This window comes from Hemicordylus capensis, chromosome 1 (assembly GCF_027244095.1).
Source record: "Hemicordylus capensis ecotype Gifberg chromosome 1, rHemCap1.1.pri, whole genome shotgun sequence".
Classification (NCBI taxonomy): Eukaryota; Metazoa; Chordata; class Lepidosauria; order Squamata; family Cordylidae; genus Hemicordylus; species Hemicordylus capensis.
This window is the reverse complement of record NC_069657.1, coordinates 156,959,771-156,974,456: the sequence shown is the minus strand read 5'-3', so window position 1 is coordinate 156,974,456 and position 14,686 is coordinate 156,959,771. Positions and strand designations below refer to the sequence as shown.

Genomic DNA, 14,686 nt, shown 5'->3' with positions numbered 1-14,686 from the left:
GTCCACCCCGTTTTTCTTTTTCTCTTTTTTGTTCTTTTGTGGTGTTTTTCTTTAAAAACATTTTTTTCCTTTAAAAGGATAGCATAACATACAACCTTCCCACCTGCCTTTTCTCATTAGAGATTATATTATATTGCATATCTATCTATCTATCTATCTATCTATCTATCTATCTATCTATCTATCTATCTATCCAATGTTGTTATTGCAAATGTGGGCCCAGAAGGCAGCTTGTGAAATGAAGGGAAAGATGTATTTAAGGAGTGGGGGGAACCCCAAAAGCTTTTGAGAAAAGAGAGAGACCTGGGGCAGAGTGACAGCTGGTGCAAACACTCTTGCTAAAGTGAAATACCACCCAAGGCAGCAACATGTGCTAGATTTCTCCAGTTTGTTGAAAACAGCATGAATAGTGTTTGAGATCTGAAGTCTTTGAAACGAATGCACATGCCATTTAAGGATCTCTGACTCTTAATAGCTTTACATTTTTCTAAAGTCTCTTTGAATGATCTCATCAGGGGCATAGCAAGGTTGGAGTGGGCCCTGGGGCAAGATTTGAAAATGCCCCCTTCTCCGATTTGAGAATGCCCTCCTCCTCTCTCTCTTCGCTGCAGAAGAATGTGAAGGACTTGGTGAAAAACACAACTAAAACATTAATCAAAAAGAACATTAAGAATTACACCCACCCCAACTATGAAGCCATGCCACCCATGCAAAATTGTTTTCAAGAATCCATGGGGAGATCTGTGTTCTTGAATGCCTTTATTTATTATTTGTAAATCAGCATTATAACTCAGAAACCAATTAACAATGGACTATCTTATGCTTATGAAAATGCCCCCTTCTCAGTCTCTCCTCTCCTCTGCCCCAAATTGCCTACTGGGCCAGGCAAAGTACCAACCCCAGTGCTGCTGCAGATACCGAGGGAGAGACTGAGACATTTGTGGCCCCAGTCCAGTCCCTCCTGCTGGGGTTAGAGGACACTGTTAGCAGGGACTCGAGATGCAGAGAGAGAGAGAGCTTTCCATTTTGTCTGAATGCAGATGGAAGAGCAGGGGGAGGAGGGGCACATCCATTGGACCTGCGGTTCTGTGTTACAACAATATTATTGTTTGAAAATTGGATAGCATAACATAGTAGGCATATTTATTTTATTTATAGTTCAATTTCTATACCACCTTTATAGTTCAATTTCTATACCAAACTCAACCCAAGGCAGTTTACAAAAATTAAAATACAATAGAACTCCATAAAAATCGCATTAAAATATTGAAACCTGTTAAAGCAATAAAACCCATAAAAACACCAAGAAGCAGCAGCCACAAAAAAGTCAAAGACAAAACAGCAGGTGAGCTGAGAAACCTGGCAGCCCCTAAAGGGTAAAAGCCTGAACACATTAAAAAAGTTTTTAATGTTTTGTTTTTTTAAGCAACCACAGATGTCAAAGAGTAAACACGCACCAGGACAGTATTCCAGAACCTGGGGGCCCTGTCCTGTGTGCATGACAATCTAGCTTCCCTCAACATCAGCATATAGATCACAGCCCACTCCGACACAATAACATGATATATAATATGGGTTCATTAAAATGAAGCCATTCTGAAAATGAGTTCTTTGTAAATCCTATTATCTAACCATGCTGTTTGCTCTCAGTTTTGCTTTGTTTCATAGGGATATTATGAATAAGGCATACAATGTTGGATATCTCACCATGATAGTCATAATAATTTATTGCAGTTTGGATCTGAACATGCAAACTCCTCTTCTGTGCTAATTTGTAGTATACTGATGTAGTGCATCCTCCTAGAAATAGAATGACGTACTTAGCCTAATTTGACAGGCCTGACATATTTAACAAATTCCTCATCACAATTTCTGAGAATGACCTAAGAGTGCTGTCTTAATAACAGCATGTATGCATCCTATTTAAACAAGAAAGCTCACAGAGAAGCGCTGTTGGTGACTGCACCACAGTTATCAAATTACGCCTCCTTACCAGGTCACCAGAGTCTAAGCTTTGCATATCTTTCTAAAGCGTGATAAATAGAAGCCATTAATACATGTCTTTTAACAATGTGAACATAAGAAAATGACTTATACAGAGCCAGACATTGGTCTATCTAGATTAGTATTGGCTACACTGACTGGCAGCTGCTCTTCAGGGCTCCAGACAGGGTTTCTTTCCCAGCCCTACCTGGAGATGCCAGGGACTGAACCTTCTGCATGGAAACCAGATGCTCTTCCGCTGAGTAAGGCACCATACCAATTTATTGTACTGGGCTGTTCATAAGAGACTAGACACTAATTCAGACAATATTCCAACTGCCCCTATTCAGTATTATGTGGGGAAAGAGTGTGGTGTGCATGTTTCCCCACCACAGTATACTAGGTGCCATCATCTAATTGCACGGGAGGGACGTCCCCCCATTATGAAACAATGGTGTATCATGTGTGGGGAGACATGCTCCTCCCTGACATGATTACAAGGCTGGTTTGGAGTATTTTGTGGTTTCATTCAGGCTCCAAACAATTTCCCTTGATAACTTATTCATGGGTTACTAATATCTCTTCAGACAGTTGGTACCTGAGCACATAACAACATGGAGAAAATAAGTTTGTGTGAAGTGGCCACAACTCGGAATATTCTGGAAATACCTTGATGAAGTGGAGGAGTTTGACTAACCCCAATTATAACAGAGCCAGCGTGAGCAGCAAAAGTTGAGCCCATTAAAGAGTACCTTGAGACAGTTATTTAACTGTATTGGGAAAGTTGCATTCTTGGATAGAAAGCCTGTATGCCTGAGCTTTCTGTCTTCATAGTATAGAGGAGAGAGGGAGGAAGGCCAGTTGCAGACGTAGCATAGAACCCTGGGTCTAATGGACCAATGGGCCTGCAGTTCCATGCCCCGCTCCCTCCGCTCTCCTGTCCAGGTTTTGACACTGGGGAGAGGAGTCTCTCTGCAGTCAACGAGATTGCAAAGAGGCAGGGGAGATGGCTGTGTGGGCTATCTTCTTGACAGAAGGACAGCCCGCACAGCCAATCCGGCCGGAGTGAGGGAGGAGCTTCCTCCCTCAACTCCGGCCCTGTCAGGCCCAAACTGCGGTGCTAGAATTCAAACATAGCACTGTCACTGCAGAAATGGAGTTTGTGGTGGTGAAACTCCACTCTGACAAAAGGTTTGGTTTGGCAAGGGAAACTGTGGGTCACTCCGCCCACTGCAAACTCAATTTCCCCGAGTTCGGATGTTCAGTTTTGGAAACCAGAGGTGAAGAGACCTCCGGTTTCCTATCTTGTCTGATCTTGGCTGGAAAAAGAAGCTGCATGGCAAATGGAGTCTGCAGCAGAGAGGAGAGCAAAGAGCAGTCTGGGAGCAATAAGGGTGGAATGATAGGCCCCAGAATATCAGTTTATCAATCAGAGAAAGCCAGATCTGAGAGAGCGAGAGAGAGCCTTCCTCACTGTGTCACTGTCATTACACCTAATGCCCCTATTGGTCAGTAGGACAAAAGGTGCCAAGAATCAAAGCTCCTTGAGTTCCATCTCCAACACACCTTTTCTCCTCCGGAGGTAGCAAGCTTCTATAATCTTTCATTTAGGTGTCATATTTGAAGGACATAAGTTTAAGCAGAGAGGGAAGCCACCTCATGCTATGTCAGTGATGGAACTCTGTCTTCGTGCCACAGAGAATGTAGGACGTTTGTGTGTTAAAGGTAGGTCATTTTTAAAAACACAGTTAATTTCTGGCAAAACCATAGATAGCATGCTTTTCTCTGAGTCCTCAGCCATCTGTGTAGGGTTCTGTGCATGTTAACTAATTGATAAACATATAGAAGATCTCTAACATATCCACACCTACAGATGAATTTTTATAAATTTAATCTGAACAATGTATTCCTTTAAGAAAAGTTACAATAGAAGAAGAAAGCAGAGCAGAGTGGGTGGTTATTTCTATTCTGCAGACTGACAGAATAGCAGATTCGGAAAGAGAGAAGGTCTTTGTTCAGCTTCATATATGGCGCTATACAGGCAGCTGTCGTGTCATATTTTCTCTCTCTCAACCAGAACTTAAGGCATAAACTTATTAGAAAAGTGGTATACTTTATTTGACAACCAAGTAATCAGACTTTTTAAATCCATGAAACCAGCTTCTCTAAGGATCCTGGAGAAGTTATGCTTTGCTTGCTATATTCACTATGAGGAGATTTTTTAAATTGTGGTTTGTAGTGGCGTATCCTTTCACACACTAGAGCCGTTACATCAGATGGATGAAGTGTTATTTTCAGCCATTTGGTAGATGTGATATAAAGTGGGGGGGCGGAATGCAAACAGTGAAGCTGAAAGACCATGAAATGTAAGAGGCACCATCTGTGACTTTTCAGTTCACAGCTAGACAAGGTAAGCACAGCGACCATTTAGGGCACTTGCATTTCACAGCTTCTTGACCCCATTGTTTAATTTGTTTTGTCTGTACCTATATGCATGCATGGGTCTTCTGAAACATCATGCCTCTGATGAAGTGGGTTCTGGTCCTTGAAAGTTTATGCTAAAAGAAACCAGATAGGCTTATATTTGCTGCAAAAGATTAACACTCCTTTTCCTTGGAATTTAATTAATGTTAGAAGACCCCTTTTACCTCTCAGCTCTTTCCTGCGCCTACACAGGAGGATTGCCACTTTTTTCTTTTCTTGGCAGGATTATTCTCTCTCTCTGTCATATTTCTATACCTCCTGAAATGTGCATCCCTAAGCAGTGTACATAAGTTAAAATACAAATATAAAAACAGGATAAACTGATTAAAACAATTATAATATAAAACCAATTACAGTTAATTAAGCCTGAGAAAACAGGTGCATCTTAATGGTCTTTTAAAAAACAGCCAGAGAAGGAGAAACTCTGATTTTAACAGGGAGTGCGTTCTAGAGCCCCAGGGCAGCCACAGAGAAGGCCCAGTCCTGAGTAGCCACCAAACAAGCCGGTGGTAGCCGTAACCGGACCTCCCCAGATGATCTTAATAGGCAGGAGGGTTCATGACAAAGGAGGCACTCTCTTAAATATCCTGGACCCAAGCCATTAACGGCTTTATAGGTAATGACTAGCACATTATATATCTCTTGGAAACATAGCAGCAGCCAATGCAGTTCTTTTAAGATTGGTGTTATACAGTATGGTCTCTTCAGGTTATCCTGGAGACCAGTCTAGCTGCTGCATTCTGCACCAACTGTTGTTTCTGGACTACGTACAAAGGCAGACCCATGTAGAGTGCATTACAGTAGTCAAGCCTGGAGGTTACCAGCATATGTACCACACCACTGTTTTAAGGGCATTTTCTTCCAGAGATGGGATGTATCACCTGAAGCTGATAAAAAGTGCCCCTGCCCATTGCCTCAACCTGAGAGACCAGAGTCCAGGAACACTTCCAAGCTACATACTACTACTACTAGTAGTAAATTTATTACGGTCCTTAGACCATAGTGCTGGAGGAGTGTAACCCTATTCAAAGTTTACAAGCTTCACTACAGACATAAGTTTAATGGTGCAACTTTCCTCATCACCACATCTTCATTCTGGAAAAACAAACAAACTTGTGCTGCATGGTACAGTTTTTCTTACTATGTTTAGGGCAGTTATGGAACAGAGATCCTAACTACAGGACGAACTGTCAGGCACCACTGCTGAACCTATGGAGATCAACCCCATTGATAACCATTAAAACTCTTGGAGAGCTTTTTGTCTAACTGTGTGACCTAAATAAATAAAGTCACAGATACCAGGCATTTCAGGAAGTGGTTGCAACCAGTCTACTGTCTGTGGGATACTATTTGTTGGCTGATGATGGGATGGTCTTTTCCGCTGACTTTTGTGACATTCACCTCTGGATGCTCTGCTCCTCTCAGTAGTTGATGACCAAACCAAGAATTGTGGGGTGTGACCACTCCCTTCTACTAATTTTGCTTCCTCTTCTTTAGAGCATTAGACTAGGACTGGGGAGACCCAAGTTCAAATTCACATTCATCTATGAAGCTCACTAGATGACTTTGGGTTGGTCACTCTCTTTCAGCCTGGCCTACCTCACAGGATTACTATGAGGATAAAAATTGCTGTGAGGTGGAAAGAATTGTGTGTGCTTCCCTAAGCTCCTTGGAGGAAGGGTGGGATATTCATGTAAGAAATAATCAATCAATCAATCAATCAGTGGCTGTTGGGCATATTCAATGGGGAGAATACTATCTCACCTCCTTCCAGCTTGCCTATTCTATACGTTAGTGTGTGAATCTCTTTGGCGTTAAGCTTCTCATCCCTAGGTATGCAGTCTTGTGAGGGCTGTAGTGGGAATAAGGCTGCAGCACAGTTGCTCCTGCTGAGAGGCAAGCAGAGGAACCACTCAAAGCAGAATGGTGGGCCACTCTGTGAAACAGGATGCTGGACCAGGTAGGCCTTGGGCCTGATCTAGCAGGGCTGTTCTTATGTTCAGAACCCTATAGGTTATTCTTATTTTTCTTAGTAATATAGCCAGAGGTCAGACAGGAGGTGGCAACCTGGAGGAGAGGAGAAGGTTTCAAATAGAGCTTTCCTTGCTCATATGGTTACAAGATTTATTTCCAATTTTTGTGAATGAGCCTGGCCCTAAGGTTTTGTCCTAAGGCCTAGCCTTGACATCCCTGCTAAATGTGCAAAAGAGGCACCTTTCAAGTGGTGGTTCCCCTATACTGAGCCAGGGAATAACCACGAACCCTCTTCATGCCAGGATAGCATCTTTTCCAGTGCAGTTATTGTTGTTGCAGGGCTATTATGCTGGTCCAATTAAGGCACCAGAAACTCCCCAGAAATACATCTTTGTACTAAATGAATTTCAGCCTTAAAATTATTCCTTTGATTGCTAAAGAAAATGAAGCAAAGCAAGGCTAACTGGTAAGCTAACTGGTAACTAGTAAGGCCCAGTAGATTGTCCAACTCTCACTGTGGTGTTTATTTGAACAAAAAATTAAAGACAAATAAAAAGCAGTTATCTCAGACCATTGATGGCTTATTTTCAGGAGATGATGGCATGAGCTCCTTGGCCTGCGTTTCTCCATTACTGGGTTCCTTCAGGGCATATAAATTCTTCAGTAACCCCTGAGAAGGTGGGGAAGGGGCTGCTCCAATATTATTCTCAGGCTGCTGATGGTCTTTTCAGGCTGATGGTCTTATTCCAAGGCTGCTGATGGTGATAAGAGTTTCCTACCCTGTGCTTTTCTGTTCTTGCCTTCCCTACAGGCACAAATATAACTGCCCCGTGACAGAGAAGGAGACAGATCAAGATATCTATCATCTATCTATCTAACTGGTACACCACCCCAAACTTTCGTCAATAACATAAAACCAGTTAAAAACATATACAAAAACTTAAAAACAATTTAACAATTTAAAAATAAACCAGAGATTAAAACCCAAAAATATCAGGAAGCTGAGAAAGCTTTGGGGGGAAAGATGGGTTTTCAGGTATTTTTTGAAAATTGCCAGAGATGAGGAGGATCGTATCTCAGCAGAGAGCGCATTCCACAATCTCGGGGCAGCGACCAAGAAGGCCCGTCTCTGTGTAGCCACCAAACAAGTTGGCGGTAACTGGAGACAGATCTCCTCAGATGACCTCAATGGGCAGTGGGGCTTATAATGAAGAAGACGCTCTCTTAGATACCCAGCGCCTAAGCCGTTTAGGGCTTTGTAAGTTATAACTAGCACTTTGTATTTTGTCTGGAAACCTATTGGTAGCCAGTGTAACTCGATCAGTAAAGGAGTAATATGGTCTCTCCGAGATGACCCAGAGACCATCCTGGCTGCCGTGTTCTGAACCAACTGAAGTTTCCGGACTACGTACAAAGGCAGCCCCACATAGAGCGCATTACGAAAGTCAAGTCTGGAGGTTACCAACAGATGTACCACTGTTTTGAGGTCGTTGATCTCGAGAAATGGGTGTATCAGCCGAAGCTGGTAGAAAGCACCCTTGGCCACTGCCCATCTAAGCACTTGTTTCATGGATCAGCTAGGAATTGGCCATTTGGTTGCCCCACTCCTCCATCTCTGTGTAGGATGTTGCTTTTTGAAGTCAACGTTTTGACATTTTTTCATACTGGGTCCATTTATTAAAGTTAAAAAAAAAGTATGAACCCTTTAAGATATGAACCCATATATACAATTAAATATTGCCAGTTAGCCATCTTGAGTCCAGAGGATAAACTGGGATGTAAGTCCAAATAAATAAAACCAATAGATCAATGTATTCTCCAGACATATGGACTGGGATGAAGCCACCCTATTAGTGGTTCCAATCATTTTTACAAAACGGACCCATCAGTAGACCTCTGTCTTGATTCAGTCTCCATCTACCAGTTCATCCCTTACACAGAAGTCACCAGTCCACCAGTATCTTGCCTTTTTGGCCTCCAATATCCACGTCTAGTAGTTTGGCCACTCCCAGAAGTGAGTATTGGAGGCTCCATGACCGACATTTTGGAAATCCCTGGCCAATTAATTGTTGCTATTGATCCCCTGCTCAATCACTTCAATTGCTGCAGGGTTCACCAACCCTTCAGCTGCAGGACAAGTCAAGAGCCATTAATCATCCATACATCCATACATAGAGCTAATTCAGCACAAAGTCTTCCTTTTTCACAGATCTGTTCCTGCTGCTGCAAACTAATAATGCCAAAGGGATTGAAATAAAGAGCAGGCATTGGAGTGTAAATAAAAGAGGCCATTACAGGCAGCATATATCTCATTGTGATTAAGTGGTCCCCTGATTCCAGAGGAAGATAAGGGCCAAAAAAGAGTGGATCCCTTGATCGCAACAGGTAATGCCTATGGATGTTCCACAGCAACTAAAGCATTCCTCAAGATAAACTTGATGTGCAGATTTTAGGAGCAAAGCCATAAGTCCACCTTTATCAATGAGGGCTTTGCAATGATGACATATATTTACAGCAGTTATGAGTGATGAGCTGTAGTCTACAAATCCATCTTCAGCATTTCTTGATAAAGTAAGGCTGCTTAAGGATGCAAGAAAGAGAAGGAGAATACTTAGTGTTGTGAACTGCCCTGAGTGCCTTAGCTAAAGCACAAAGGCAAGATATGAATGCTAGTGTAGTGCAGTGGCTAAGTGAATAAGCTGAACATTAGGAGTTCCCAGGTCTGAATCTTACCTCGGCCACAAACTCACAAAGTGGCCTTAAGCAAACAACTCTGCCTCAGCTTCCCAGCTTTCATACAGGGATCATAATATCCACTTACCTTACAGCAGGGGTTCCCAACCTGTGGTACTCCAGATGTTGATGAACTACAACTCCCATCACCCCCAGCCACAATTAACTGTAGCTGGGGATGATGGGAATTGTAGTTCATCAACATCTGGAGGACCACTGGGTGGGAATCGCTGCCTTACAGGGTTGTGAGGATTACATCAAGATAATACTTGGGAAGAGTTCTGCACATTCCAAAAGAGCTATTCAAATGCTAAGCATTATGAATAAATAAATACATGTTATTAGGGATGTGCGCAAACTGGTTTGGTGCCTCCTTAGGGAAGCACCGAACCAGCTCAGGCACCCACATTCAAACTGGTTCGGCGGGGTAGGGATCAGTTCCTTTAAAAAGCAGGCAAGCAGGTTCTTACCTGCTCCTCCGCCACCCCTGCACTTTTCTGGGTGTGGTACTGGCCTTCCAAAAAGTCTCATGCAGCGGCAGTGCTGCTCCAAGCCACCTGTGTCAGCATGCACATGACTGTGCATGCCGGCACATCGGCATGCACATGACTGCCACCAAGTGCAGACTGCTGGGAGCAGTGCTGCAGCCATGTGTGGCCTTTTGGAAAGGTGCAGAGTCTGGAAAAGCAGTGTACCTGCAGAGGAGCAGGTACAGACCTGCTTACCTGCTTTTTAAAGGAACCGATCCCTGCCCCGCTTGCGGCTGCCCGAGCCATTTTGGGCACATCCCTACATATGATGGCTACTATGATAGAGCTCTTATATAATGATGTGCACGGAATCACGGAGGCGTGGTCTGGGACTGGGGGGAGTCTAGCTTTAGGGGTGTGGGGGGCAGGGGCATAGCTAGGGCAGAAGGGGCCCGTGTTCATCCCTCTCTCTGGAGGCCACCCAAAGTGAGGAAGATAATGAAGAAAATAGGGAAGGGTGGAGCTGGAGGGCCCTCAGGAGCTGGGGGCCCGTGTTCTTTGAACCCTTTCGCTCAATTATAGCTACGCCCCTGGTGGGGGGGGTAGTACTTACCTCTCCCGCCGCTCTTCCCCCTCCGGCGCTGCACTTAAAAGCAAAGTTTTGGAGGCGGAAGCGTTCCTCCCTGCCGCCCCTGGCCCCGTCATTGCCCGGCAAAAGCAGAAGTTGCCGGCACGCATGGTCCCGTTGTGGCGCCCGCACGCCCACCGCTGCCGTGTGCGGCATGAGCGCTGCACACATCACACATTGTGCAACGTGTGACGTGTGCGGCATGCGCGCGAGGCGGCGATGGCCATGCACACGCCGCAACGGGCGCATGCGTGCCGGCTTCTGCTTTTGCCGGGCAACGATGGGGCCAGGGGTGGCAGGGAGGAACGCTGCTGCCCCCAAAACTTTGCTTTTAAGTGCAGTGCCGGAGGGAGAAGAGCGGCGGGAGAGGTAAGTACAACCCCACCACCATTAAAGCTACTCCCCCCTGCCGCCGGACCAGCCAGGTTCTGAATCGGTTCAGAGGCCTCTAACATGGCCTGGTTCATGCACAGTACTACTCTTATATTAGTCAGAAAAGCTTGTCCATACAGCCAGTGCTGACTGGTGCTCTTTAAAGCCCCATTATAAGAACATAAGAATAGCCCTGCTGGATCAGGCCCAAGGCCCATCTAGTCCAGCATCCTGTTTCGCACAGTGACCCACCAGATGCCGCTGGAAGCCACAGGCAGGAATTGAGGGCATGCCCTCTCTCCTGCTGTTACTCTCCTACAACTGGTACTCAGAGGCATCCTGCCTTTGTGGCTGGAGGTGGCCTATAGCCCTCCAACTAGTAGCTGTTGATAGACCTCTCCTCCATGAAGTTATCCAAATCCCTCTTAAAGCCATCCAGGTTGTTGGCTGTTATCACATCTTGTGGCAGAGAATTCCACAAGTTGAATGCATTGTGTGAAAAAGTACTTCTGTTTGTTGGCCTAGATTTCCCGGCAATCAATTTCATGGGATGACCCCTGGTTCTAGTGTTATGTGAGAGGGAGATGAATTTCTCTCTATCCAATTTCTCCACACCATGCATGACTTTATAGACCTCTATCATGTCTCCCCACCAGGGGCATAACTATAATATGGCAAGGGGAAACAGTTGTCTGGGGGCCCACTACCTTGCCCCCCCCCAGGCAAGTCACATGACTGACTCCCCCAGACTCACCTGGGCTTCCTTCAGTTGTATTCATCCTCCCAAATTGTTGTGAGTGTTAAGACCTGGAGCTACCGGAACAGCATGTCTTTCTCTAGCACCATTAAATGACTTGCATCGTCCACAATTTACAAAACCTTAAAAAAAAAAAATTAGGATGATGTTCTATTTTGCACATAGGAGAGAGAGAGAGAGAGAGAGAGAGAGAGAGAGAGAGAGAGAGACATTTTACTATGCTTTTTGTTACCACATGAGCTGAACTTCAGTGAGGGGGGACATTTTAAAATCTTGTCTCTGGGTCCACTACAACCTTGCTAAACCCCTGCTCCCCGCAGTCGTCTTTTTTCTAAACTAAAAAGCCCCAGGTGTTGTAGCCTTGCCTCATAAGAAAGGTGCTCTAGGCCCTTGATCATCTTGGTTGCCCTCTTTTCCAGTTCTACAATGTCCTTTTTTAGATGTGGTGACCAGAATTGTACGCAGTACTCCAGGTGTGGCCACACCATAATTTTGTATAAGCAGTTTTATTTTCAGTCCCCTTCCTAATGATCCCTAGCATGGAATTGGCCTTTTTCACATTGCCGCACATTGAGTCGACACTTTCAACGAGCTGTCCACCATGACCCCAAGATCCCTTTCCTGGTCAGTCACCGACAGCTCAGATCCCATCAGCGTATACTTGAAGTTGGGGTTTTTCGTCCCAATGTGCATCACTTTACACTTGTAAGGTTGTAATAGCTCAAAGTGTGCCCACTCCATAACAAAGGTCTATGTTCCAGGTTTCCCCACTTTTCAGTGGAGGGGAATCAAAACTTCAGAGAGCCTTTGATTTTCTTTGGCTCTGCTTCAGCTCCAACCAGATAGCACTTTACTTTGGACCAAAGCAGGCCAAAGCTTAATAGATCCTCGAAACGTTGCACAGCTGTATTGCTTAGGTTACATTTGAGTAGAAGCAGAAAATCCTGCCTTTGAAAAAACTCTGCCATTTAGAACTGAAGCCTGGCAGATATCTAGCTTTGCATTCTCTTTCCCCCTCATTCCATCTCATCCACTTCGTTCCGTCTTGCATTTACCAACCTCCTACAGCTAAGTATTTAATCCTCTCCATTTATGTTGTTTGCTGCTCCAGTTGTGTTCCCAATACAGCTGGAGACGTGTGACCTCAGCTTATGCAACTGAATGCGAGTTTGGTTGGCTTAGCTAGACACATAGCTGAACGTGTGTGGAGGTCAGGACAGGTGGCACAACAGAGATCAGGCTGGCAACTCCTTCAGTTTAGGAGCTGCTCTGCTGGCACAGGAAGGCAACTGAGCCCTGCTGCCAGAGAACTCTTGGACCCTATACCAAGGCAACAGAAACGGAAGATTTTGAGCACCAGCTGTTCAACTGGAAAACAAAATTGCAGGTGATTTCCCCCTCTTTTAGAATGGGGAACCTTATATTTATTTATCTACTGCCCTTTGTCTTAAAACCCCAGGGCAGTTATCATGATAAATAAAACTTTAAAAAAAAAACACACACACCCAAAACTACCTAACATAACATAGCTAGAAGTTTAAAAAGAGCAGGGAGAGCAGCTCATTGGCCAAAAGCCCAAATAGAAAAAGGCAGTCTTCACTTTCCTCCTGAAGGCTGGGGAGAGAGCCATGCAGCTCTCATCTATGAGTGGGTCCCACAGCCTGGGGGCAATAACTGAGAAAGCCTGGTTCTGCATACTCAATAGACAGACTTTCAACAGGTGCTTCTATCACTTCCACCATGTTTGTAGCTATAATTGAATGGCGGCGGGGGTTGGGGGAAGAATCAAATTTCACTAAGTCCCTGCAGGAGGAGCACAGTGGCTTGGTGACTGCTCTGTCTTCACTGTCCCTTTCCCACCTCCCTAGCTCAAAGGCACTCTGTTGGCTCTTGATTGGAGGACTCTTCTCAGCTTCATAAAAGATGAGCCCTCTCCAGGAGGATAGGTAGTGTGTGGAGAGATGAAGAGAGTATATGGATAGATAGATATAGAAAATAACACACACACAATTATCAATCTGTCTGATGAACAATTCCCAGACCAAACCACAAAAGATAGAAACATGCTGTTTACACAGGCAGTTTGCAGATCTCACCCAGACTACCAGAAGAAGAAGAAGAAGAAGAAGAAGAAGAAGAAGAAGAAGAAGAAGAAGAAGAAAGGTGGGGGGTAACCCTGGAAAAATTCATTAAATTCCTGAAAAATGCAGAAAAAACAAAAACAATGAAACCCCACCCTTTCCCATTGGAAAGCATAGGTTTGGGCTTGAACAAACTTTGGCAGTTTTTTCGAGTACTTTTAGGCACTGAAAGTCCAGACTTTGTGTTACAGAGTCTGGAGTTTATGGCAAACTGCAAGCTGTTGTGTGTAAGTGTCTACGTGTGTGAGAGTAGTTTATAGCCATACAAGCTGTTAAAAATAATGTGCTTTTGTGTACAAATAAAGCCATTTGCTTCTGGTGTGACATCATTAGAAGCCATGTGCTTTCTAATGTCCCAGAAGCTGACAGAAGCAGGCCTACATCACTGGAAATAGTCAGAACCTAGCAGCACCAGGAAACATGCATATTAAGGTGTATATGGATAATTTGGGGTGGGGTGGGGAAAACACTTTTGAAAAAGGTAATAGGTTTTTACCCTTCCTCAGGAGTTGAGAGCAGTGAGAACCTGCCTGATCTCACCAACCTCCTAGAGCAGTATAAATCCTCTAGGATTTATCCCCCACGCTTCCGTAAATAAAAGAGTCAGAGACTTTCCCGCCAAAATTAAAACCATTTTTATTAGCCTACTTTCCAGGAGGCTTATGAGATCACCCAGCATTCTGTGTGTCTGTGTCTGTGTGTCCTCCCCCTCCCCCATCGACTTCATGCTCGGAGTATGGAAATAAGTGCAGTTGGAGCCCAACCCTTAGAAGAGGTTACAGAACACACAAAAGGAAAATGCCATATACAGGGTCAGACTTCAATGATGGTAGAAGCCTTACTAAATATCAAAGGGCCCACACAGGAGAGAATCCATAGAAATGCTGAGAATGGGGAAAGATCTTCAGTATGAGGATTAATCTACAGGACTACATTCACATGGAGCCAGTCTTGTAAATTTTAGGAAGGCATGGAGTGTGGAAGAACTTTAGGTGGAGAACAGACTTCACATGAAAGACATATAAATAATGAGAGTAGGGCTTTTCTGACCAATTGGCCTCTAATGATAGTGGATGAACTTTTCTTCCAAATGACCATGTGAGTCCCCACCTCCATGGGGATAGATCCATGCGGTAGAGCTGCC

At 44.4% G+C, this 14,686-nt stretch overlaps 1 protein-coding gene and 1 long non-coding RNA gene across 4 annotated transcripts in view; one reads left to right on the top strand and one right to left on the bottom strand.

Annotated features, from left to right (window-relative positions):
* The window catches only part of TMEM177 (transmembrane protein 177), a 33,287-nt gene extending 21,849 nt beyond the window's left edge, over positions 1–11,438 (bottom strand). Inside the window, exons 1-2 of one of the 3 annotated variants that reach the window (XR_008310158.1) lie at positions 2,736–2,954; positions 1,694–1,800 (exon numbers count right to left, since the gene is read on the bottom strand). Coding sequence is in view for 1 of the 3 variants with exons in the window: in XM_053263622.1 (XP_053119597.1) it covers positions 11,399–11,423 (25 nt within the window). In the remaining 2 variants the exon portion in view is untranslated. Of the gene's footprint in view, positions 1–1,693; positions 1,801–2,735; positions 2,955–11,398 lie in introns of those variants that run through there. The other 2 variants (XM_053263622.1, XM_053263648.1) reach the window with 2 other exon arrangements.
* Positions 3,092–14,686, top strand: part of LOC128330589 (uncharacterized) — a 49,372-nt gene continuing 37,777 nt past the window's right edge. Inside the window, exon 1 of the long non-coding RNA XR_008310167.1 lies at positions 3,092–3,708. This is a non-coding gene — a long non-coding RNA (uncharacterized LOC128330589). The remainder of the gene's footprint in view (positions 3,709–14,686) is intronic.